General features: G+C 32.3%; 2 protein-coding genes across 3 annotated transcripts in view; both read right to left on the bottom strand.

Annotated features, from left to right (window-relative positions):
- Positions 1–696: 696 nt before the first annotated feature.
- Positions 697–10,027, bottom strand: Acadvl (Acyl-CoA dehydrogenase very long chain). The gene is made up of 11 exons (XM_074136912.1): positions 9,661–10,027; positions 8,567–8,762; positions 8,264–8,482; positions 6,696–6,820; positions 6,493–6,623; positions 6,172–6,347; positions 5,823–6,086; positions 4,761–4,929; positions 4,186–4,397; positions 3,819–4,007; positions 697–1,688 (listed from the first exon to the last, which is right to left on the bottom strand). The coding sequence occupies exons 1-11, from the start codon at positions 9,741–9,743 to the stop codon at positions 1,551–1,553; spliced, it is 1,902 nt and encodes a 633-aa protein (XP_073993013.1). The 5' UTR covers positions 9,744–10,027; the 3' UTR covers positions 697–1,550.
- Positions 10,028–13,133: 3,106 nt separating this feature from the next.
- LOC141458644 (uncharacterized) overlaps positions 13,134–27,738 on the bottom strand; it is a 118,121-nt gene continuing 103,516 nt past the window's right edge. For both annotated transcript variants that reach the window (XM_074136910.1, XM_074136911.1), the window contains 3 exons: positions 21,846–21,897; positions 16,261–16,452; positions 13,134–15,987 (listed from right to left, as the gene is read on the bottom strand). In XM_074136910.1, coding sequence (XP_073993011.1) covers positions 16,261–16,452; positions 21,846–21,897 — 244 coding nt within the window. In that variant the 3' untranslated portion in view covers positions 13,134–15,987. The remainder of the gene's footprint in view (positions 15,988–16,260; positions 16,453–21,845; positions 21,898–27,738) is intronic.

The following is a 27,738-nucleotide window of genomic DNA, read 5'->3' as shown; positions in this document are numbered from 1 at the left end:
AGTGAGCTACAAAGAACAATTGAAGAGGTAGCTTTCTAACTTCATCTCCTTGTATCTCCTTCATAAATACGCAAGAACGCTGCAATTCTACACAATTGTAGAAGTAAATGAGTACTATAATTGTACATATTTTCGGAAAGATTACACCAATAGAACAAGAGATACAGCAACTGATATGAAGGAAATGTAAAGCTCCCAAATTTATCACCTTCAAAAACTGAGCTAGAAAGCGGGAATTCTGCACAAATGAAGAAGTAGGTGAGTACTATTATTTTCCATATTTTCGCAAAGATTCTAAAACTCATTACATTGTAAGTCTATCAGTTCCATTTAGAGATAATAAACTAACTTTGTATAATTAGAATTTCGTGGGTCACGTGCACTACTGAGCTACATAAATCTCATCTCAAAAGATAGTCTGCTAGTCTCCAAAATTACTTGAGCATCAATTTAGACTTAGGTCTAAACCTGAAACCGCTTAAAATACATTATTTTAAAGAATAATAATAATAAAAATATTTTTCGCACAACTTTCACATTTGAGACTGTCATGGTTATCATGCTGCATTTGTCCGAAAGTAAGTGGTTTTAAGAATAAGCCAGTTACTGACAGTCAAACGCCTTTCTGCAAAAAAGATATCCTCTCCACAACCTTGCGTACCAAATTTTGCGGTCGGGGTCTCCAATTACACAGCATTTAATAACAAAATATATGTATTTATTAAGGTATTTTGTTTTCTACCATTAATACAATAAAATGTACAATTTTTGTATACAATATTTCATCTATGTACAAAGAAATTATTTTCAACTTTCTTACAAATCCTTTGATAGCTGATTTCGATCAAAACTTATAAATTTATATTTGGTTTATAGCGGTGTCTTTAAAAAAAAAAAGATTAAAAAATATAATACATCGTTTAAAATAATTTTTAAATACGTTATTTTCATTTGAACCATGAAACCAGAGAGGTAATAGTTTTCTAAATATATGTAATTTGGGATCAAAATTTACATCTAACGGGTTCCTGCAAATTATACTTTCACTAAAATCTTTAATGTATCACAACAAATTAAAATAAATTTACGCCGCTTAAATAGCTTGAACAAAAAATAATCACAATTAATAAATCAATAGAAGATATTAATAAGGGACAGTCATTTCAGAATATTATAGTACATGTAGTGAAGTATTTTGCTCTATGTAAAGTGGCTACAGGATTTGAATGACAAATAATAAGTGAGTTGCGTAAAACATCGTCTGTTCGTGATTATCAAAAATTGATTTGAATTATTAAATTCATTTAATTTCTCTATTGTAGACTGACGTAGATAATGATAGGTTTTGTTTCTCCCAAATTTGGGAAAAACTTACTTGAGTTTCATTTAATAACTTTTTCACAATATCAAATTTGCTTTCTTTTTACGAGACGCTTCTAAAAATGATTATTTACAAATTCGCTAAAAATGTTTTACGAGGTTAAAATCGCAAAGTACATTCTTTTTTTAATGGACTGCAATGTACGATCTAAATAAACAGTAATAATAAATTAAAGATTTAATGGATTATTTTGCACGAAACCACCATTTTCACAAACATTTTTGGCAATCTGGCTAAGTTTTGAAAAATTGTCTAAACTTTCAGTTGAACTTAGGGCTCCTAAATTTAGTGCAACTCGCGCTGATGCCTGTAAATAAAATATTTTATAATTATAGTAAATTTTAATTTATTTCAATAGTTTTTGTTTTAAAACTGTTTAATAGTATGTCAAAAACAACATAAAAAAACAACTTTGAAAATAGATCCATTTTTTTTCTTTTTTCTTTCACGACAGGGTCATTAAAACAATTATACGAGGGTCGTTTGAAAAGTCCGTGCAAAAATAAAAATTACTTAATTTTTTGGGGTAAACCTTTTTTATTTTTCAACATAGTCTCCTTTTAGGCTTATACACTTCGTCCAACGCTGCTCTAGTTTGTTGATCCCTTCCGAATAATAGGATTTGTCCAAGTCTGAAAAATAGCCATTCGTTTCTGCAATCACCTCCTCGTTTGAATAAAATCTTTTTCCCGCCAGCCATTTCTTCATATTGGGGAACAAATAGTAGTCCGAGGGAGACAAGTCTGGAGAATAGGGGGGATGTGAAACGAGTTGGAACCCTATTTCCATTAATTTTGCGACCACAACTGCTGAGGTGTGAGCTGGTGCGTTGTCGTGATGGAAAAGGACTTTTTTGTGGGCCAATCGTGGGCGTTTTTCTTGCAGCTCGGTTTTCAATAACGATGAATAATATGCACCTGTAATAGTTTTACCCTTTTCCAGATAGTCGATGAGGATTATTTCTTGCGAATCCCAAAAGACAGTCGCCATAATCTTTCCGGCCGAAGGAACGGTCTTCGCCTTCTTTGGAGCAGATTCCCCCTTGGTAACCCAGTGTTTAGATTGTTCTTTGGTCTCAGGAGTGTAGTGATGTATCCATGTTTCATCCACAGTGACGAAACGACGCTTAAAGTCCTGCGGATTCTTCTGGAACAGCTGCAAACCGTCCTTGCAACACTTCACACGATTTCGTTTTTGGTCAAGCGTGAGCAATCGCGGCACCCATCTTGCGGATAGCTTTGTCGTGTCCAAATGTTGATGCAAAATATTATGTACCCGTTCATTCGAGATGCCCACAGCACTAGCAACCTCACGCACCTTCACTCTTCTGTCATCCATCACCATATCATGGTTTTTATCAATGATTTCTGGAGTAGTAATCTCAACAGGGCGTCCAGAACGTTCAGCGTCACTTGTGCCCATATGGCCACTCCGAAAATTTTGAAACCACTTATAAACTGTTCTAATCGAAGGTACAGAGTCACCATAATGTTTATCAAGCTTCTCTTTAGTCTCCTGAGGCGTTTTGCTTTTCCGTAAAGTAGTGTTTAATCAACACACGTAATTCTTTTTCGTCCATTTTTTGAAAATCACTCGACTTCCTCGATTCAAACGAATGCCAAACACAAAGAAATAGACCAATCTGGCTGAAACTTGGTGTGTGTTCTTCCAAGAGATGCTACTAACTAAACATAACCTCGATACGCGCTAGTGGTGCTATCTCTCTGACTTTGCACGGACTTTTCAAACGACCCTCGTAATTACAAGTTTTGTTTACTAAAAAAGCTCCATCAGAAACGTGCAAATATTAAACTTTGGTTTGAGAGATTATCTTATAAAGTGGAAAAAATGCTTTAGACGAATGCCTTAGAACCCATGGCGCCTATTAAACCTGCAAAACACACTTTTTTCGGAAAATGTTTCAAACATGTCAAGTTTCATTAAAGACTTGCATTTCGAGGGAACCCCTAAAATTGAAATAAAAGTTGATTTAATTCAGTACAAACATTTTCTTCAAGATCAGGATTATAAATTTAATCAAGGAGAAGGCAATAGCTCGGTGGAATAGTTCTGTTTGAATTCGCGTCCAGCTATGGTATCTACTTTTGTTTTTGTTATTTCCGAATAAAACAGAAATTCAAGTCAAATATCTCCTGAACGTTACAAAGATTTAATATCCGTCAGTCACTAGAACATCGAGAAAGATCGTTACTTTTGTAAAAAGTTTTTTTATATTGAAAGTAAAAATAAAGCGAATCATCAAATTTCTAATAATAAAATTCTATAATTTTTTGAGAAACTTGAAATTTGTACCAAAGTGTTATTAGCATTACTACTTCTGAACTTCATGTTTTCATCGTCTGATTATTTACTGATAAGATTAAACATCTAGCTAATAGAAATTACCCCTCAAGCAATGCTAATGCCAAATACTTACTTCTGAACACCAAACTTTTGCCAATAGACTCTCATGTTCTGCGGAAGAATATCCACCTTGTAATGATCGAGAAGCTCTGGACAGTACAACTACCATTGCATAAATATCTATAGCGGCAGCTGCTAACCTATTCAGTAGGAATTGTTGTTCCACCACGCCACGCCCAAATTTTATCAGTATATTCTCCACCTGAAAAATTAAACCACAATATAATAAATGAATAAAGAGTAATGAATTCAAGTTTAGCAAAATCAGACGTTTCTTTTGATCGCAAAGTAACGTTGGATATTCTCTATTAAATATTTCTGAATCAAGTATTTTATAAGAGATAAATATGTGTATTTCTGATATACTAAATAATACCTACTGCAGGTCCAAATTGAGCAATGCTTTTTGCTGCTTGTGAAGCACTAGTCAGTAAAGAAGAGTGCACATGCGGGGCCAACGACGGTGTCGAACCCAAACCGACTGATCTCAGGCCACGTTTAGTAACTTCCTCTAAGATGAGCGATAAATGGGCGGTTGGCATTTTAAAAGCTTTCTGCAATTCTCTCAAGTGTTGTCCGGCGAACTGAATCCCTTGACAAAATTAAAATGTAAACAATCTTTCTGTGAAATGATATCGCTGAATTTTGGATGAATCTTAATTTTAGAAATAACAAAACCTTTATTTACAGTAATATTTAGAGGTTTCATTCGATATGGTTGATCCTCTAATTAAATTCCTAAATACTCGAAACTTTTACAAACAATGATGGAGATATTGGGAATCAACTTAGAACTGCATAAAAGAGCAGAGAAAATATTGGAGTTGAAAGAAAGGTTTTCTATCCCAAAAGAAGGTTCTATTTCTAAACAATTGTTATAGGTGCAATAAGAAACGTTAAGAACAAATTTCGAACATAAAATGTACAATTTAAATATATCAACTGAAGAACTTACCTGTTAAAGCAACAAAGAGGCGAAGTATGTCGTTTGTGCCTTCAAAAATTTTGAAGATTCTCAAGTCTCTCATAACTCTTTCTAATCCAGTCTCTCGCATGAATCCCATTCCGCCCAAAATTTGTATAGCTTCATCGGTTACTGCCCAAGCACTATCACTTGCGAAAACCTGGCAGGAAATAAAAATACTTTCAATAATTGGATCCAATAATACAGATTAACCTTTAGGCTCTAAATAATTACAGTAAATATTGTTATTTTAAAACTTGTGAAATCATTATACCTAGAAAAGTCCCCCATAACTTTGGATTTTTCTTCTGCTAAATGTAAAGTAATCGCCTATTTTTTTTTTCAGGCGTGGCTTAACGTCTAACTACCAATTAGGTGTCGTGGACAGGGGCGGAAGCTTATACTTGACTATAAATAATTTTTTCTATCAAATAAAATAGCAGTCATACGCGGGATTCGAACTGGGGATCTCCCGCTTACTATGCCACGCTCTTGACCACTATACCACACCCGCCCCGCTAAATGTTAAAGTTGCTTATAAATAAGTAGCAATCTTTTTTGCATTGAAAGCTATTTTACGCAGTTTAAAAATAAATAAATAAAATATCTATCAGAATCCTTTACCTAAATTCCTTAATTTCTGAGAAATTTTCCCAAAAGAAGTGATTTTTAAAAATACAGGAGAAATTAAATGTCAGTGTAATCTAATAAATATATTGAAAATGTTGAGTTCGCCACACTGGAGAAAACAATGGTACAAATGTAGATTAATATGGAAGCCATATTATCAGAGCTCCCCCCCCAATTCGATTTTCTTTGAAAAATGTTCACAATTAAAACTATTTATTCACAGTAAAATTGTCGATTATATTCCACAATCTTTCTCATTACTAGTACATGGAACTAATGTTCTGTTTAGCTGTCCATCTATTTCGCAATTACTAACGTATTAAGTAAAATTATCTCAACAAAAAGTGCCTACATGAGTAAACCAATTTTCCCTAATGATTTTCAATGACCAAGAAATAAAATTTTAAAGCAAACGCTGAATACCTTGGATATTGCAGCTTCCAAATGATAATCAACAGAACCAGAGTCCATGTTTCCAGAAAGGCAGTAAGCTATACTTTCGGTAACATAGTGCAGCATGGCCATCCTAGCCAATTTCTCTTGAATAGTCCCATAAGAATCTATTCTTCGTCCGAATTGTATTCTAGTGGTCGCATGTTCGACAGCTTTTTTCGTTACAGCTCTCATGGTACCAGATAAAGCGGCTGCCATACCAAATCTGCCATTGTTTAGAATATTCATTGCCACCTACGATAAATAATCAAATACACAAAAATGGAAAAAATAAATTCTGATTTCTTAAAATTGCAGTATATATATATTTTTAATTTACTTTAAATCCTTGGCCAACACCTCCAAGAACATTTTCTAATGGTATTTTAACATTGTCGTAGTACACTTCAGTGGTATTAGACGCTTTAATACCCATCTTTTTTTCTGGAGGTCCACTTGTAACTCCACCAAAAGATCTTTCTACTATAAAAGATGTGACTTTGTCTACTTCTCTGCCTTTAAATATGAGAATAACACAAAATTAATTGGTAAAATTTTGCAGATTTTATTGAGAATAAGACCTGAAGTAATAAGTACTTGAAAAAGAAGATATATTTACAAGTGAAAAGCGTATTATTAAAATTACATAATAAATACATACCTGTTTTTGGATCTTGTACAGGTGTTTGTGCAAATACAGTCATTATTTCAGCAATTCCACCATTACTAATCCATATTTTGCTTCCATTCAGAATGTAATGTTTGCCATCTGGGGATAAGACTGCACGAGATCTGTTTAAAAGAATTATTTATATTTATTCATAAAAAATTTCTAAGATTTAGAGATATTTTATGGAATTTCACCTTATAGATCCAGCATCACTTCCAGAAGAAGGTTCAGTAAGGCAGAAGGCGGCATATTCCTTGCCGGTGGATACTCTGGGCAGATATTTCGCTTTTTGTTCTGGATTGCCAAAGAGAAGGATACCCTAGAAGTAGAGATATGTAAATAATACTGGAATATTATAACTCAAGTTTAACCGTTATGAATTATGAAAAACAGAAAACAGTATTAAACTGAGTACAATATTGAACTGTTTTTTATTTAGACGTATGTAAATTTTACTAATAGAAGGTTGTAGAAATAGAAATAAAAAAGAAATTTATTATTCTGGGACAATTGTCCCCTAAGAATAAATACAGGTACAAATAGAGGCCTTAATAGTTTGGCCTGTGATTAAAAGAAAATAAATAAATAAGTATTTACAAAAAGTGAAAATAAAAATAACAGCAGAAATTAAGGAAATAAATTAAAACAATTAGAATTTCGAAGGAAGCTGAATAGAAAGGAGATAACTGAATAGACGGGATTTAAAGATAGATAGGGTAGGAGCATGGCGGACAGATGATGGCAAGGAGTTCCAGAGAGAGGTAGCACGTATAAGGAAGGACTTGTCAAAGGATGAGGTACGGTGAGAGGGAATATAGAGATCGGATGAGCGAGATCTGGTATTACGGGAATGTATCGAGGATTTAAACTTAAGGAGTTGAAAAATATAGGAAGGCCTTTGAGACTGGATGACTTGAAAAAGGAAAGAAGCCAAAAAATATTGGCGGCGATAGACAGGAAAAAGCCACTTCAACTCATCGTAGCAGTGCGAAATGCGAGAGTCTCTGGAAATGCTGAAAATAAATCTTATGAAGCAGTTCATGAGGCGCTTGAGCTTAGCTTCAATATCACCAGAAAGACCGCCATACACTAAACAACCATAGTCGAAATGGGGGAATATAAGAGAGGAAACTAGGAGTTGCCGGGTCTTAATTGGAAAAAGGTGACGGGAACTATTAAACTGCTTAAGGATATGGATGGAACGACGAGAGATTTGGGAAACATGGTTTTTCCAAGATAGGTTTTGATCAAAAGTGATACCAAGGTATTTCACAGAGGAACAATATTTTATTGGGATATTGTAAAGGAAAAGATTAGGAAGAGGAGCCAATGATTTAAGGAGTGGGTTGGAGCCAATAACAATAGCTTTGGTCTTTTCTACATTCAGGGTAAGCTTATTGTTCGTGGCCCATGCTGAGATATTATTGAGGTCTTCTTGAAGTTTAAATACAGCTTCAAACAAATCCGATGGGGAAAAGGTTAGGTAAATCTGAAAATCATCAGAATAGAGGTGATACTGGGAATGAGAGATGGAAAGAGGAAGGTCATTGATGTAAATGGAGAAGAGGGTGGGAGATAGGGAAGAACCTTAGAGGTACACCACGTGACAAAGGAAGGAGTGAAGAAGGATTACTGTCGGAAGTGACAACGAATTGGGAACGATTAGACAGGAAGGATTGGAACCAACGGAGGGTGCTATTGTACTACATTTTATTCAATATATTGCGATTACTCTAATTATAACAGACTAATTAGTTCTTACTTTGAAACCAATTGATTGGTGGGCTCCTAATGTAATACCAACACCAAGATCATGGCTCCCTACTATTTCGACTAATCTAGCATATTGGGTGTTAGTTAACCCTAATCCTCCATATTCCTGAGGTACTTGCAAAGAGAAGGCTCCTAACTCCCAAAGCCCATCTAATGTTTGGGGCTCTACAGCTGAATCTTCATCATTTTTTCCTGGATTATTAACTTCCTGAAAGTTCATCACATCTGAGTTAAAATTATCTTTCTTTTCACGTAATAAAATAAAAAAAAGCATTGCTCCTCACTAACGTACTTCAAAAAACTTCCTGACAGGATCAACCAACATGTTCAATGTGTCGGTTTGTTCTTCGTTAAGGACATCCGGATATGGAAAAACTTGAACTGGTTGAACCACTCCACGAAAGAGATTCATCATGAATGATTGCGATTCCTTTGGAGCTTTATCTTTACCTTCTACTTCTTTTGGTTTGGCTGCCGTGGCGTATTTTCTATAAATTAGATGAATCTAATTAAATCTAAAAAACTAAAGGTTTAATTAGAAGTTAATTTAATAAATGGAACTGAATTTCCTTTCTGACAACGCTTCGAGAGTCTGAGAGCTTTCATTGAACAACCGAGAAAGAAGTAATTTAGCAATGAATTTATTGGATTCATTTTAAATATTTCTTTAGTGAATGACAAACAAAAGTTTTAAATAAATCTAATTAATATCGACAGAAATTTCAAATACCTATAATTTAAAAGATATTAATTTAATCAACATGATACGATCAAAGTTCAAGATTTTCGATCGTGAGTAATCTTAGACTGTTACGAAATACAACGAATTAGATAGCAAGTGGCTATGGAGAGGCATGTTTTTATTTACCAAAACATCATTAGCATTGATAAAATAAAAATAATCAGCATGTGATTTGAATGTTTGGATTTATTGCAGTAAGAATTAATCACTGATTTCATGTCTATTTGAAACCAATTATACAATACAGGAACGTAGTAAGCGAATAAGGTTTTTAGTTAGTCTAATGTAAATATAGACCAAATTGATACGTTCTATAAAAACATACAACCTTCTGACATTAGCATCTTGCCAAGATTATACAAAAATAAAAACAAATGGCAAATTTTCAAATGATTCCCAAAGTGGTTATGAATAAACAAATTTATCTCGAATAAGAGCGCAATTAAATATCAAATAGGCTTTATTATTCCTTAATTTAAATTTTACTCAATCCTTATACCAATCATTCCTTCAATAATGAAGAAATGTTGCAGTCATATTCTACTTTTGATAACAAGGTAACAATAACTAAACATTGTTTTGAAATCTGATTCGCAAAATATCTTCCAATTATTTTTCAGAAGATAGTTTTAAATAAAACTCACCTTCCTTTGACTCTTTTGAGAGACTGCAATAATTTAACATCATTCTGGAATTTCCCCAGATTGCGAAGGCTCAATTTAAACATTTTTCTCTAAATACACTAACAGCAGCACTAATTGGATAGAATGAGAAAGCTAATTTCACAATTAAGATAGGATTGTTTTTAATAAGAAAAGAACCATTGACAAACGGTTATTGACATACAATATCCCTTGAAACTCGTTAACTACGAAGAACCTTGCTTATCATTAAATACTTGGTTTAATTTAAATTAAAAAAACTTCGAAAATTACTATAGGAAGCAATACGTGACACACCAATAGGCAGTAGGAAGGACAACTGGCAATTAAGTGGAACTAGCAACTGGCTAGACCTACATTCTCAATTCAGTAGTATCAGTGATGACGTCAACTTATGTTACTCATCAGTTGTTTAGAAGCGCCAAATTCAAATAGATATTGTTAACAATGTTTAGAAAATGAAGTAAGTTTTTTACAAAGCCATTAATTTTGGGCAAAAAAGTTTCTAGAAATCCTTAAAACCCACACACTAGACAAGCAAGACAAGACAAGCAATGACAAAACGTGCGAAACTCCTTTGCAGACTAGTTGGACGACGCTCCAAATTGCCCAGAACTTTTACGTTTAACATACAACACTATACTCAAACCTATGTGGACCTACGGACTAGAGCTGTGGGGTTCATCCAAACCTACAAACATACGGATAGTACAAACATTTCAGTCAAAACTCCTCCGACAGATAGCTGACGCTCCTTTCTACGTGACTAACCTCACCCTTCACACCGACCTCAACATTCCCTTCATAGACCAACTCGCTAAGACTAAATACCAAAAATTTCACACTACTCTCTGGACTAGCTCTAATCCTCTTGTACTGTCTCTCGCTTCTTCTGGCATCCCTAATACTCCTCGCCGACTGGATCACCAGTGGCCCCGCGACTTCCTTGTAGGCTGAAGACCTAAATTATTACTCTCCTCTCTCATCCTCTTATTCTCCTCTCTCATATAGAGAGTGCTACCGCTGGGTACTTTCTCTCCTCCTGCTCTCCTCTCGCACCAGTTCATCATACTCTTCATATTTACTGATTGTATACTGCATACAGATTGTAAATTACAAAATAAATTAAAAAAAAAGAAGAAATCCTTAAAAATAAACTTTTTTTTAACATTTTTTAAAAATTTGTATCTATTTTCTTTTTTAAATTGAATTTTTCTACCATTATAAAATTTTGTCAAAGAAGATATGGATAAATTTTGATCACCGATAATGCATATCATGTCTACAAAACTCTGAGATTCAAAAAGTTGAATAAGAGTAACAAATCAGAAGTCATTTTACTCTCCATAATAATTGCAATATTTATCTACAATGGATATTTTATGTTGATTTTTCGCAGAAATTTGTTTAATGTAAATGTAGAACAACTGAAGTCTTTTTGTATAGTAAACCTTCTGAAATAGCGTCTTGCAAAAATTACTGTGTTATACAAATTATATTTTCACACTATGAAAGTACCAGAGTTATCCTGTGAAGTAAGGATTATAAAGCTCATCTTGTGTGAATCTTCTTCCCTAGGGAGGCTCCAGTTCTATATTAGAATAGAGTGTTAAAATAAATTTGAATTCAGGAATACTTACCAACATGAACTCAAGTTCTATGTCCTACCTAAAGTAAAAAAAAAAGAAGTCAATTTTAGGTATATCTTCGATTTTATTCGTCGCAGCATGCATGTTTACTGTATTCCAGACATGTTTCGGATTTTCTTCCAACATCAAATGTAGATTAATCATTTTATATCTATTTTTCAGATTAACCGATTACTCAAATTTATATATATTTACTTTTCATCCCATACGGAAGAATGGACTGATGTAACTAAATACGAAATAGTTGGAATCGACAATGCAACCCTAAAAATTGTTTTGATTCAAACAAAATATGACACATGCAATACAGTAGGCATTCTAAGATTGTATACTTAAAATAAAATAAATAAAAAATATACATCAAGCCATTAGAGAGCAATTTAAATAGTAATTTTTCTAACATACCAATTTGAAGTGCCGTTGAAGGCGAAAAAGGAAAGTAAAGTAAAGGACAGTTAGCGGAAAATGTGCGCGAATGTCAACAAAAACAAAAGTATGGAGAGGATCTAACAGGAATGACGCATTATAATCATGAATCTAACCTAGAATTACCAGCAATGAAACTTAGACCTAACAGGGTTTCCTGCGAAGAGTTTTGCAGATTGGAACACCGAAAAGTACATACGAAAAAATTGGCCTTTCCGGAAAGAAACGTAAACTGGTGATCAAGAGAGAAGGGCCATTCATAGTCTTTAAAAAAAACCAGAGGTTGAATTTCAGAAGATGGTACTTTGGGCGAATAAGGCATCACCTAGGCTTTAATAGGGCTTACTAGTGAATCTCGCTTACCATGGTCAGGGAGAATCTCAATTAAGCCAACTTCAGCAGTAATCACTTTAGGGTAACATTTTCTAGTCAACGTTAATGGAATAGTTAGTTGTTATAGATCAATACACGGTTGTAAGGGGCAATCTTAGCAACCTAGAGTCAAACTTGGAGCGAACTTAGTAAGTTGTGAGGAGCCAAAAGTAATAGTTTCGGATGCATGGGCTCTTAAGAAAAATAAGAATACTCATAGATCTCGGAGTGGAAGCCAAATCTCTTAAAATGTCAAGTGAGGTCAGTAATTGATGATGAGAGCGAGACTTCACAGAAATTGTGATTAGAAGCCTAAATATGCAGTAAAAGAATTGATAGTTCCACACACAACTATAATAAATGTAATTTTGACAATGATGATTTAAATGCAAAGATTATATCAGAGGGAAGACTTTCGGAGCCACAGTTAGCGGAGGTCTTCGCAGACGAAGTAAGAGGTGTCATTCCCTTGAAAATTACAGCTGTTTCAGAAGAATTTTTTAAGCGATGCGGGTCTTTTAGGGGACGTTCCGGATTTACATGCATCAGAACATATCATTTCTAAGATATAAATCTTTCGTAATTTTGAAAAGATAAACTGTACACTGTATTTATTAAAGATTGTTTGGAGCTAATAAAAGAATTAAACTGAAAATTGACGGGGTTACACTTATTGGCGCAAACCCCTTTAAGAAGATGTACCTACCTAAACACCTAAGTAGCCCGCCAAAATAATGGAATATAACAAAAAGTAAAACAAGATATGCAATAGATTAAAATAAACGTATATGATTTTTCAATGAAACGGTCATGATAAAGTAATTCTAGATTTAATAAATTACTATGTTCGTTTTCTGCAATATACATTTTCCATATTTAAAAAGCCCAATTCATCTGGGTAAATCTCGAATGTTAACTACCGTATAGTCCAAATAATCACGCAAAGGCTTGCAGTCAGCATTTTAATTTTAGATTTGACATATTTAAGGATGATTTTGTTAAACAAAATTGTATGATTATACTATTTTATTTGAAATATAATAACATCCGTTTGGGGAGTTATCTTACAAAATATAAGCCAATATTTGTATAGTTATTATCAAGTATTATGGATTTAGGAGACACTGTTGTACAATGAATTATACCTGCATAAAGAGTCATATTTGGTAGAAATCAGTGTAAAGGTTTCACTTTCTACTAATTTATTTTTGATCCAGGGATAATAGACCCTTAAAAATAAATTGGTATAGAAAAGTATTGAACAGTATTTAAGTGATTCTTCCGCAGAATGAAATCAAACTTACAAGATCACTTCTGTATAAATTACAAATATAAGCAAAACATACAATTACCATACATAATTATACAAATCACAAAAAACAGATTATAATTTGTATATCTCATCAAATTTTTCTTTATTAGTAAAACTTTTCTACTTTCACTTTCAGGCTACTTTAGAAAAACTCTCTTTCATTTGTAAACTTTCGTTGTTTTCTCCATTTTTACAAACAAGTTTACAAATATTATTCAGATTTTAACAATCTGCCGGAAGAAATATTTACAAAAATAAAAACTGTTCATTCTTGTTTAGTCTTAGATCGTTTTAGTTTTCGCTTTTGTCCGATACAAGAGAGATTTTCTCGGGTTTTGCGAAATTGCTTTGCTGGTTAAAATGCGCTAATTTATTTTATTTAATTTTCTTGATAGTTCTTCTTTATTTGTTTATTAACAAATATATTGGGTAGATTCACCTTTAAATAGTTTTTAATATTATTCAATGTTTTTACAAAGTTGTATAAACACTTTTTTTTTTTTTATATTAAAAAATACATAGGTATAAATAACATGATATTAACATAGTAAATTTGATACCGCGCTCCATTGTTTTATTTATTTTGTATTTGTAATTCTTAATTTAATTTCTTCTAAAATTTCATAGAATAATTTTTATTATCATTATTATTATTTGGTATTTGCAATTTTATTTGTTTAATTTAATTTTCTACTACTTAGTTCATCTCTTGGGAAGATCATAACACTCGCTTCGATTACACTTTAATTTTGTTTAGTTACTATTAGTTGTTCTATTTTGTATTATTACTATTATTCTTATTATTAAATAGACCTTTTAAAACAGATGGCATTTAAGTAATATGTAACCTCACAAAACCTCCCAAGGAAACTATGAATAATTCCCAATATTGAATATGGAAAAAATTTTGTTTTTTCTCTTTACAATGAATATCTTGGTTTTCTTAATGCATGAGTTAGATAGAATTCAACTCAAAAACGTAAAACCATTTAATCATGACAAATCCAGGAAACTCAAGTTTTTCCAAAAAAATAAAAACAAAAATAGAAAAAAAAAATGATGGAATAACTTTGATTAATTAGGTACAGGTGTCGAGACATTTTTGTTCATAGAAAAATCAAAGCAATCATCAAATTTATCAACTCTTTTTTTACATCTTAAATAAAGACACTTAATTGTTTCTTTTTTCCTTCTTCTTTTCGTCTTTATACGATATTATTTATACATATTTATATATTTATAGCAATTGGTAAAAATCTATTTTTCACAATTCATTTTCATTCATGTATATATTTTTTTTAAATCAACTTGACTCGTAATAAATAAATACATCTATATATATTATTTTTATGAAGATACAATTAAAATACGGATTGTAGAAGAAAGCTCTACAAAGACTAATGCTACGAAATAAACTTAGACCGTTTATTTAATATATTTATTTTTCAAGATTTCTTGTTGAAATAACATTTCTTATTTTTATTAAAAAGATATTTATACATTTTACAGACAAAAAAAAATATAGTTCACTATCTTACCACAGCCATTCTGGCATCTTTTCCTATGTTAAGCATATCTCTGGATAACCACTTACATCTTCACGTAAACTAAGAATCAAATAAAAAATGCTAAATTCTGCACTTTTGTCAAGGTCGGGTTTTTGATTAGACTCAGTGTTAATTCATTCTGAATGTTTCTATCTTCTTTAACCGAAAATATAATTCATTCTTTTCTTTCATTAGGTTAAAATTTTCAATCTTCGGCTTCACTTGCAAGACACACTGCATTAAGATCTCACGATTTTTCAAATTTCTGAGCCATTGATTTTTAATGTTTTTTTTCTCTAGGTATTAATTTTCAAAAGAGAGAAATTGCTTAAAACATAAGTTGCCACATTGTTATTACATTTTTTTTTTCTTTTATTGTTTTTAAAATAGACTTTCCACCTTTTTATAATAAGCTAATAATAATCTATTTGCAGGGTTTACACAAATACTTAAATAATTTGAATAATAATAAAAATAGGTTACAAGAAGGAATAATAATATGGAAAGAAATGGCCGTAGACACCTACAAACCATATCAGAGCTATCTAATAATCATACAATAAATGTCGAGACAAATAGGCATTTTCTTTATTATTAATTTTTTTTGTTTAAGTTTTGTTTTGGAGGGATTTTTTTTTTTGTTTACAAGATTTAAAAAAAACAAAATGGGGCAGGATCAAATTATAATGTGCAAATCCTTAAATTCAAATGGTTTTATATATTATATATATATAAAGTATATATAATTTGTTTGACTAGCAATATAATAAGAGCGTACTGATGCGTGTACAAGAAGGCTGGGGCTGCAGCAAGCTGGCCAAGATCAAGTGTGAGTGCTAGGACATCCTGCTTTCTGTCCTAAAACTAAACTCTAAAGGTAAGCTTGAGGGTGTAACAAACAATGGCGCTTGATATATAGATAAGGAGAAGGGTAACACACTTCAGTTCAAATGTTAGAACTTCAAAATAAAATTTATAAATACAAGAAGAAAGTACAGCCAGCCTGAAACAGAAAAAAAAAAAAATTATTAATATTCTTCTGAATTTGAAGCTCAAACTCCAGAGGAAAAATGTAAATATTCAGGGATCAAAATTTATTCTATTGAGTTTATGTCCCACTTCTGACTGTACAGTCATATCTTCTCCCTTAATTCTGACAGGTTTTATGTTATTTTACGATTGCTTTCCTCTTAAAAATTTTCAACTAATATAAATGAAAAATCACAAAAGGAAATTATTAACACATTTTTTACTTAAATTACGTCAATCACCTTACCTATGAAGGGTTATTATTCTGCTGCGGCTGCGGAGCTGGTAGTTGTGCCAAGGTCTCAGGGCTTGCACCCGCACGTAAAATATTATTCTCCGACTCTAACTGGGATATACGCTCCATTAGCTCAGCAATTTTCTCCTTTAATACTTCAACTTCTTCACGGACCGCATACATTAAATGACTCTTGACCAGATCCTGTAGAAAAGAAAAACAATTAAATTAGGTATTTAAAAGTGGGGCTGGCTCACTTATTAGACCATTCCGCCATTTTATAATTTGAGCTCTTGTAGGGTGAGATCTTAAATATAGATTTTTGGATTACCTAAATTTCTGCACGGATGGAATTTATACTCTTTTCAGAGAATAACATTCATTTGCAGTACACCTTTTTATCATTACGAAAGAAGGCATTGAGAAAGGCATACATCCGTGATGAAATGTTTGCCAATAAATATATGAACAAGTTTCTGACTTACAAATCCTACATTCAAGACCTACATTCTTACACACAAGATCTACACTCAACTCGACAGGATTCAAATTTGAAAATACTGTAATTACCCATAAATACTGTTATTATTGTTATGATACTGGTTCATAATTTGAAAAACTATTGTGACCCACTGCCCCACGTGAGGATACTCTTTGAGCACTTTTTTAAACAAATTTTTTAACGTTAAAAAAATGCAGATACTTGTAAGGCAACTTTTTTCAGGAGACACTAAATTCTATAAAGTTCCGAGGGAGAATTATAAACATAATTTTACTAAGATAAAGCATATTACAAGGATACTTCTTAGAGGTTGCAAGATTTTCAACAATTAGGTGTAGGACTAAGAAGCACTTCTCCAAAAAACTAAACAGAACTAATTTTCTACATAGTGGGCAACTTGGCTTTTGCTAGCCCACAACACCGCAAGATGATCATGTTGTTGTAGGTAACCACTACTGATGAGTTCCCACATCTTAGATTCACAGTCAGCTATTATGTTTTACTAACTATGCTCTTGCACTCTATAAATTAAATATAAAATAACGAAATTCATCAACTGACAAATAAAATAGATCTGTTAGGCCTGGTTTTTGATGTTTTAGTAGTAACATTCACTGTCTTCAAAATGATAAAAAGAATAAAATTTCTTCTCTAACTTCCCAACCTCGTACCTAATTCACAATTTATAATTATACAATGCTTGCTTATTTTAAGTATTAAACTTCTATATTACTTTAACTGAGGATCTAACTTATCTGTTTCGCGACTATGATTGCTTTCAAGAAATGCTATTTCAACTTCATTAGGTATTTCTTTACTTCTGAATTTATATTGGTTAACATATTTTGTTTAAATAAATATTACCACAATGGGTTGTCGAGGGCGGTTAAATAATTTCATTTTAACACAATTTATTGGTTCGACTTTATGTACGCCCTTCAAGAATTCGAGAGGAGAGTTGTATTTATTTAGTTTTGGACCCTGCAATGTTCATCTTCGCCAATATAAGCTGTGTCCTCCAATATCTTAATGAAAAAACATTGCAGCAAGTAGAATTGTCATCTTCTCTAAAGGTTCGTCTATGCGTTAGGCCATTCAAAAAGCTTTGCAGCCAAACTGTCTCCGAATCAAAGATTGTTTTATTAAAGTTTAAGGAATTAGATAGATCACTGGGAACCATAGAATTGTAAAATCTAAGCTGGATATGGGAGCCCAAAGGCAGGTAGATGAAACAAGCATGGTAAGTGCCTTAATGTAAATGTAATTTGATAGATGAAACTCTGTTTCTACTCTTTTGGAAATGCGTAAGTGATAGCAAATGCTATCTGAAGTTTAAGGTCGCACTGGAAGTCGTAGTGCTTGCTCGCGCCTGACTCATCCTAAGATGAGTGTTGCTATTTGAAGGAAGCAATGCCTAAGAACGACTTCTTGTCTGAGAAGGTCCTACCTCTAGGTGAGATTAGTTAAAAAAAGGTGATAGATAAGACAAATAATTTCCTGCCCTGAACAGTTTATGATATTTACTGAAGAACGAATGTCATAAGACAGTTATGTTTAATCTTTTTTCCCTTAAATTATTTACCACTTAAATTCACTATTTAGCATCAGTCTCCAAATTTTGGATGTCTTTTGCTGATTTAAGTAAATAAGATATCTTGTTAAAAAGAAAATACCTGCCAATACTGTTATCTTCTTTTACACCACATGCGAACAAGAATATCATTTGCATATGAATTTTGAAATTCCCTCAACATAAATTCCTGTATGCAGCAGAAATTGCCTTGTAATAGATGCCATTTTTGTTTTTCTTAAAAGTCCAAAGTGTGGGTAAATGAGGGGGTCTGGCAGCACTGGGAACTACATATATGGGTTGCAAATTTAAACGAATCGTAATTACTAGAATGCAAGAACAAAGAAAAATGGGATCGAGAATCCCAAAACTATTGGAATCTATTTTCAAATCTTCGGTAATCTGTGGTCAAAAGATTAAAGAATGACTTAACACACACAGAAAAAACTCACTAGTTAGTAAACAGTTGGTGCAAGTTCAGAATTATATCTATCTTGTTCAATATTTTACTTTGAAACGAAACAATGCATTTATATATAATTAAATACCACTACAAAATTAAGTCAGGTTGCAGCAAGTTAAATTAAATGCGAGTTTAGAGAAAGTAAAGCAAATAGTATATTTTAAAAACAATAGCTTCCATATTTTTCTTATTTCTGGTTTTGATTTAAATCTATCATCAGAGGTTGATTTAGGATTGTGTAGAGATTTCGGTTTGCTTTTAAAATGCTTTTGTTGCCACCACACTTCAGATCACCTATTGTGGAAAACCTCCTCTGTTAACATGAGGAATGCAAATTACAAACCATAAGAAAAAAATGCGCACTAAGACAAATAGAAATCAAGGCATAACTAGAACAGTAGCCCCACTCAAACGCCCAATAATATCTACGCAAAGATACATTATAATGAAAACCAACCCTGCCACTTAAGAGAGAAGCTTTTAGATCACGGTGGATTTGGTTTTATAACCATTCTCCTAACAAATCTACAATCTAACTCATAAAGTAAGTCTTCCTTTTTGAATTATGGGTCCTCAAAAAATATAATTAAAATTAATATTGAACATTCTAAACCTTTAAACTAATCAATTTAAGCCACTAACATCGCAATAACGCTAATAAAGAAAGCCGAGGTACATAAGACAATTTTGATAACCTGACCAATGACTATTCTTTTTCTTGCAGCCCAATAAAGATCAGGTGTATTTGAAAAGAGTTATGTTTAAAAAATGTATCATCTCATTAAAGTTGAAGCAATGAGGCAAGGGGCTCACCGACCGTTTCATCAATTATAAAGAAGTCAATCGAGCTTTCAGCAACAATGGAAATGTTTCTGCAGTAAATCTTGCCCAATCATCGTCCGATAACAGGCCATCGGGCCTGAAGGGGTACTGTAATTTTTTATAAGTTAGTAGTTCACATTTTTGTTGTCACCTACATGTCTGAAACATGACACTGATTTAAGAAATTGCCTTTCCAAATATCTGATTTCATCGAAAACCACAATAACCAAATAGCGATAGCGATACCAAAACGAATATCAAGGTTGAGCTTTCTGCAACTTCTAGTTTTTGATGTATCTGCCAACAAAAAAACAACATATACATAAGTGCACCTTTCCTCATATCTACATCCATGATCTAAAACTTTGTTTTTTTCTAAGTAATCTAAATATAAGGAAACTGATCTAAGGAGGATTACTACTTAGGACAAAGGCCACTTCCTCCTTACATAGAGGGTAAGTGTGGTAAAGAGATTCTTGTTCTTAGCGAGTTTTTGTAATGCTCTCACGGACGGCTTTTGAAACCAGAAACTAACTTCAAACTAGGGATCGAAATGAAACCTAAGTAAGTACACGGCTTTGGTCTGAGCGAGAACCCATTAAGTGGATCGGTCCCCTAACAATAAAAAACAGAAGATAAGTGAAATTAAGCAAATTTGCAACATATGTTGGCTAGGTTGTGGGATTTTCGCAAACAACAAGATAGCCTTACTACCATTTATTTAACTACAGTACCACTCAATCAAATTCTGGTCATTAATATATTTTTTTAAAAAGAAAAAATAGATATTTTTTTTTTTTAAATGAAACTGCAACATCGGACTTAGAAGCTGTCCTCAGTAAAAATCAAGACAATGAAATCGGAATAGGTGTGTAAACAGATTAAACTGAAAAAGGTGAAGTGGAAAAAAATCTACAGGCAATGGTGCTGAAACAAATGATTGTAGATCAGAAAAATAAAAAAAGTGCAATGCTAAAGAAATTATATTGTATTATGAATTAAGTTCAATTTCCAACCAGTTAGAAACATCCTGAAGAATATGGGAAAAAATTAATAAAATAAAGTAAACTCTAAAAGCTATGAACAAGACAAAAAAAGGAGAACTTAGAATGACAACAAACATTGTAATTTTACAAATCAGAATTTCCTATCTAAGAAAAACAGAACCATAGCCCATAGGACTACATGAAGAAGAAGGTAGATAAACAATTTTAAGAAGGAAAACGTTGTGGTAAGAAAAATTAACAATAAATGATTTAGAAAAATATTTCTCAACACTTCGATGTTATTGAATTACAAACAACTCAGGATGTTTAGAGAACTTGGACAGTGGTGTAACCTGAATTCACAGGCATGAACACAACTAAATTTTTTTTAAAAAATCTCAAAATTGCTCAAAATTTATACCACTGATGTTTTCTCAAATAATAGTTCAATTGTGATTTTTGCATAATTTGCAATAGATTATAAAATTTGGATTAGAAAGCAACATATCACTTTATACGAAGCCCCAATTAATTCAAAGAGAAAACGTGAACGAAAAACTGTTTGCAACGAACTGAAAGTCTACCTAACCCTTAAATTGTTTGGTTTGCAAGAAAGTTAAGAGATGTCACAAGAAGCCGCCAGGATCGTGTTGTTACCGGTTGTTAAAATATACATAGAAACATTAAACAGTATGCAGTTTTATCAGCTGCCAGTACTGAGCCATTATTTCTTCGGGCAGTAAAGATTTTATTCGTTTGAGAAGCTTTACCAGTTGATGTCAAAAATCTTTTGTGCATAAAGTAGCGCTGATTGTCTTTTTTTTATTTTTATAAACTTGAGATCTAATAGAACTAATGAGTGCATGCTTTGCATTCATGGTGGTTACGCCCCTTAACTTGGCTATCATACCAAATCTAATTCTTTCTAGAAATCTATTGGGATTCACTTGATTCCTTTATCTATGTGCTTTCTCCTAAAATGTAGTCTTCTGTTATGTGCACATCAACTAACCCTACAAGTTCTGCATATTTTGAACGAGTGTTGAGAACGTCGATTATTGTCGTGTTGTTCAAACGAGATACTCGCAAGGATCAGAATGAATTCCTGACAAAGTGGTCAACCATAGTACTATATAATTTTACCTTAAATAAGTAAAATTCAATTTTTCTCTCCAAAAATTTGTATACCATTTAGTTAAACTATAATTACAGTGAGAAGCATTTTCTCTAAATTTGATACAAAAATATCCTCACCATTGCTTGTTCAATCTTGTTATCAATAGCAACAGCACTCGCTCCTGACGAACTGTAACAAAAAATGAATTAATTAATTAACTAAAAAATTAATTACAAATGTAAGAATAAAGTAGGAATTTTTTTTCTTTTCTTTAGCTTTGCCATGAATTAAAAAATTGTATTTACAAAGTAAGGGGAAGATAATATGCAGATGAAAAATGTCATTTGTATTAATGAAATGAATATAATAATGAAAAATGGCCAAACAAAGTTTAAGAAATGATATTACTGAGCGTGTTTAAGAAAACAAGCAATAAAGCAGTTTTTCAAAGCAAAAAAAAAAATACAAAATAAAGATAAGAAAGCTGAAGATAAATCAAAATTATGAATAAAATAATTAACTTAAAACAACCACCATTCATTAAAAATCCTAATAATAATTATTTCTGGGCTCTATAGCGAGCACTTAATGTAGCTTTAACTTGTATGTTAAATCGATCTTTTCCCATGACTTGGTTTCGAAGCACATCACTTTAGTAAATAACATGAGCCTACCCCGAAATATGAAAATGGCACACTCTTTGAATCCCTTTCATAAAATTACTTAGAAAGTAGAACGATTAAAAAAAAAAAAAAATGGAAATAGATGCAATTCCTTGGAGCAATTAAACGATCATTTACAGCAAAATGTACTTTTTAATATTTTTAATTAGGAGTAAAAAAAACAATGCATATAAATTAGTATGTCTTCAAAATTATGTTAATTAATAAAAGTAATAAATGTTTTGAGGACATAGCCACTAATTTTTACCTAGTGATGAGTAAAATGGATGGATTTGAATTTATAGTTACATTATTTACACTAGAAAAGACGTCCTCCATAATGGTATTTATTATTTTATAGATATTATATAAAATAAGAATATATCTTGTACACTGCACAGTAGTGCAATCTACAATCTATTGGAATAATTAATTAGAAGAATTGAAAGTAATTAATCTATAAAAAGAGAAGGAAGGAAAACTTTCAATAAACCATTTACTAATTATCTCAATCAAGACACTAGTTTCTGCAAAGAAAGTTACGAGATATATTTACACCACAAGTGCAGAACTTTATCTTCATTATCGAAATTTCTATAAATCTATTTGTATTTTGCGTCAGATAAAAGTATTACTGCTTTTGGCCTTTTACCTTCTAAATGGCGTCAATATCGCATCTAATCTTTTTCTTCTTCTTCTACTTTGTGCCGTGAGGAGTGGAAAACGCATTTAATCTGGGATGCAACAATTGCAAGAATTTTTTCCAATTTTATCCAAAATAAGCCTTGTACTATAAATTATGTTAAATTAAGTAGGTAAGGGTTGATGAAGAATTAGTGCTTGAAATTTTAGGGTGAAGGAGATTTGGTTCATTAAACCAAAGTGATTCAACCATTCTGAAGGTTCAATATCTTGTAGATCTCACGTAATAATAATAATAGATATAGATTAATAGAAAATAAATCTGTTATTTTCAAATTACTACTTATATTTTCTACTATTTAGTTGCCCCTAAAGAAAGTAAAGTGCCACTTCAGCAATAAAAATGTTATCGCTATAGCGACTGAATACTACTTCATCATTGCCACCAAAAGTGAATGAAAATACCTTTTAATAGCAACTCCTAGAAATCAGTGAACATTATATATAGCCACAGATTTCCACAGAACATGCATAATTTTTCCACATGCTTTGATTCATGTCTAGTAAGTGGACGCACTCCCAAAAAATTTAAATGTCCAACTTTTAGTAATTCACAAAGTTCATGGAGGGAACATCCTCGATGAACAAAAATGATTACATTTGACAATAAAATATCTGATATAAATTAATTCTTTTATCGACTAGAATACCTTAGGCTGGATATATAAGTTAAATCTTTATAAGTAAGTAAAATTTTTGCAACTCCATGTATTGACAATGGTTTTAAAGTTGTTATTACAATTATTTTCTCTTTATGTATACATGAAACTATTTCTAGAAGAGAAAGAAGAAAAATTAGCAGATAAACAAAATGACCTTGGTTTGCAATTTTATGATGAAATGGAAAATGTGTATCAGTAGGGCAAGGGCAGGTCGTTCTGCATTATGAATGGATCGACCTACAAAGTTAAAATTTGTTATTTCATAAAAATAAAGAGACACGTTTTAGCTAGGAAGATGTACTGAGAAAATAGATATAGTGGATATTAATTCAAGTATTTTACAGCTTTTTAAAATTATTAGAATAGTTACATGAGATATATGTCACGAATAGATGTATGAATAAAATATTAGGTCCAATTGAAATAGGGCACTTAAGTGCCCTATTAAATAGACCAAGGACTTGCAAACACTATTACTAGAATTCTTTGAGTGGGGGAGAATATATTAACGATTACTTACAGAAGAGAAAAATGGATGATTCTGTATAAATATCAAACTACAATTAAAGAAATTAATATTGGGATACCTTTGGGGAAATCAGACTAAAATGACTTCAAAACCGAACTGGACATTAATAATTTAAACGATTCACAACATAAATAAAGAATATCAAGTTGCCATTACTTAGTTCTCTTGCAGAGCCGGATCTAGACCCAAAATCACCAGACTTATAAGGATGGATTAGTACCTCTAAAATAACTTACGAGGGGGGTTCTTACTTGCGAAAATAAGAACTACGTGGTAATAACGAGACTGATGTTGCTACAGAAGAACTATGCATGCGCCAAATCCTAACGACCGACAGCTGTGCAGCGTAAAGCCTTCTCTTTCGATTGCAGCGTCTCACGTGCTTTCTAGAGAAATCTGTCTGACCGGAACCGTCGTTTGTGTTGTAAGAGGTGTAGTAGAGCAACGAATTGTTCTGAAATTTCACATGATACTTGGTAGAACCGCTACAGAAACTTATCTTTTATTAAGTTTATGGCGATGAATGTTAATCACTTGTGCGAGTTTTTGGGTGTTTCCAAGATGGCCGAGAAGACGTCGAAGATGATGACCACCCGGGTCACCCTTCCACGTCCAAAACGGATGAAAATATCGATTATAATTAATCAACATTACTACCATGAGGTGCTTGCTCAACTCCGTGAAAGAGTAAGGAAAAAAACGACCCGATTTGTGGAAGAACAAGTCATGAGTTACCATCAAGACAACGCGCCGGCTCACACTGCATTGTCTGTCAAGACGTTTCTACCCAAGTACAACATCCCAGTTTTAGGCCTCATCCGCCTTATTCGCCGACATTCAAGCTTGCTTGAAATAAAATGTTTTATAGCAATAGTCTCGTTATTTAATAGCCACACCTCGAATAATTGCAAAAAAAACCATAAGAAGTTAAAGAATATTGCAAATTTATAATTTTAGAATTACTTTTATAAACGCATAAGACAATTTAACAATTTATGAATCATAATATTATGCACGTTTCTAGTTAATAGCTTTAGAGCTTATAGATTTATTATTAATTTTTTAAGCAAGCTGAATTCCAGTTAGACATTTGTTATTTTTAATTTTGATGTTATTTTAAGATCAAACACAATTTTTAATAAAAATTCAGAAATTACGTTAATAATGGTTGAGGTTGCTTTTTCTTATCCTTATTAATTGTTATTTTTCATGAATTAGACTCCCCGTATACTGATCATAACCTAAGACAAGTGCCTGGCTCGCCTTATCCTCGATCCGGGTCTGTTTACTAGCTTCAGTAATTCACACTTGTCATGGACAAGGCTTGCAGGCACACTATTTGGAGGCAATGCGATTTCGACTGAATTGCAAAGTAAAATGTCTAATTCCATTGACTAAAGACTTAATGTTGGGATGGCTCCCTCACACAAGAAGGTATCAAACTCTGGGTCTGCTCAGAGTTTAATCAATGTAAAGGAATAACTGTAGATACAATTTTAAACAACCTAAAAAGTTGCTTTTAGGTTAGAAAGCAGAAATTAGTTGAAATGAAACAGGTTAGTAGAGAGGATAACTGATAAGTACGCTGGTCAGTAGAAGATCTCTGTGGCTTGCGTTTAATATGGCCCCAACCGCCATAGTGAGACATTCTCCTTAATATTAAACAAACCGGTTTTGAATTGTGGGCCAGATTTGGAAACACGGCGTCGATTGTCTCTTCAGGCACAGTGTGCCACTGGTCCTGGTGTACTTGCAATCAAAGTTTATCTGCTAAACAGGATCTTACTCATAGAAGTAAAATTAGATCTGCACATAGATCATGCCGTTGGTAACCTTATTAGAAGTTCTTTTTTAAAATAGTTTATTTGGCTCTATCTTCTTGCCATTGCTAACTTTTCATTAATAAATTAAAACAATAAATAGTGATGTAATCAGTAAAATATTGAATATTTAGAAATTGGAACTGTTTTTATTGATCAAAATTAACTGATGTTCAATTACTGCTTAGTGATTAATTTATTGTATAATTAATATTGTTACTAATAATGTTTTAATGTAATGAGTACTGAAGTGGGAGCGTTGAAATACTTTTGACGCATTGTACTTGGATTTATTTTCAGTTTCCATTGAGGAGATCCAATAAACCTACCCCATATGATCAACTTTATTTGATTCATTTGACACAGTAAACAAATGAAAACATACAAGTTATAATTAAATCACAAAAATGAGTACAGTAAGTTTTAGAATGAATAAGATAAACTGCACTACATTAGTGAGATAGATTTTAAAGCTTTATTTGGCAGTAGGCCTACAAGTATTAAAAACAGTAAGTTACTTATTGATCTGCAGCGTACTCTCCGCAGAGACTTAGTTGCAGTAAAGGTGAACGAACTCTCTCTAAATTGTCTACTGTACTTCCAGAGCGCAATCACTTTTGATGGTATTCCAGACAAATGGTACCAGATCGAAATGACTGTAGGATAGTGTAAATGATTCTAAGCACTTATTGTTTGACAAAAAAGAACTTAAAGAGAAGAAACCACAACAAATAGAAGATCCACAAATGTATGGTAAAGTTACAAATTCGTCTTAATATTAATTGGAACGCTACAAATTATACTTAGGAGGAAAAATGACAGAATGGGAATGATGGAATAGAACGGACAATATGTTTGTAATAGAATGGCAAGGCCAAGAAATTATTAAAATAGTAAGATATCTACTTGACTGACCCGAGATCTGGGATACAATCATTCTTGGCCAGCTTTCTGTTACTGTCGCCGTACTTTGTTCCAATTCCTATGAAGTCTCGCAACTTTTTAATATAGAGTATTTTGATAATAGGGGAAAATGTATACATGTGTATTGCATATATAATGTGTGTGTTTGTAGCTATATAGTTTTCTGTATAGATTAAACAAAAATAGGTTAATGCCTTATATTATTTTGTAGGTAATATTACAGTTATGTATTAACTGTCAGATAAAAGTATGATAATTTATACTCGAAAGTAAAGTAGATACTTACTCAGTATCTTGTGAGGAAGGCTAGTATGCTAGTAATCATAGTTCTTAGGTCTATGTATAATAAAATTGTCGTAATATCTCCCTTATTACAATAACACTACTTTTTATTGCATCCATGTTTTGTTTAAAGAGAAGTTTAACTCATTATCTATTCGCACATAGATCAGGAACTTCTACTTCTGGTAGGAGTATTTACTCATTATTCAATAAATATTAAAAAGAAGGCCGAATTTTTCATCTTTAGTCCAATATATTTTTACGAATTACGAAATTCTGGTCATACATGGTTCCCGTATCATCCTTTATCGCAAAATAAAAACTGAAACTATTAAAAAAGTTTTTTTCTGCAACCATGTCGGGAAGTTCTCATTACTCAATTAAAATCAGCTGTGTAATGCCCAACTTCCCACACTAGTGGGGAAAAATTCCCATTAGTGTCACTTTCC

This window comes from Rhodnius prolixus, unplaced genomic scaffold, assembly GCF_049639745.1.
Source record: "Rhodnius prolixus isolate KJV_2025 unplaced genomic scaffold, Rpr scaffold_5, whole genome shotgun sequence".
Lineage (NCBI taxonomy): Eukaryota > Metazoa > Arthropoda > Insecta > Hemiptera > Reduviidae > Rhodnius > Rhodnius prolixus.
This window is presented reverse-complemented; position numbering and strand designations above follow the sequence as displayed.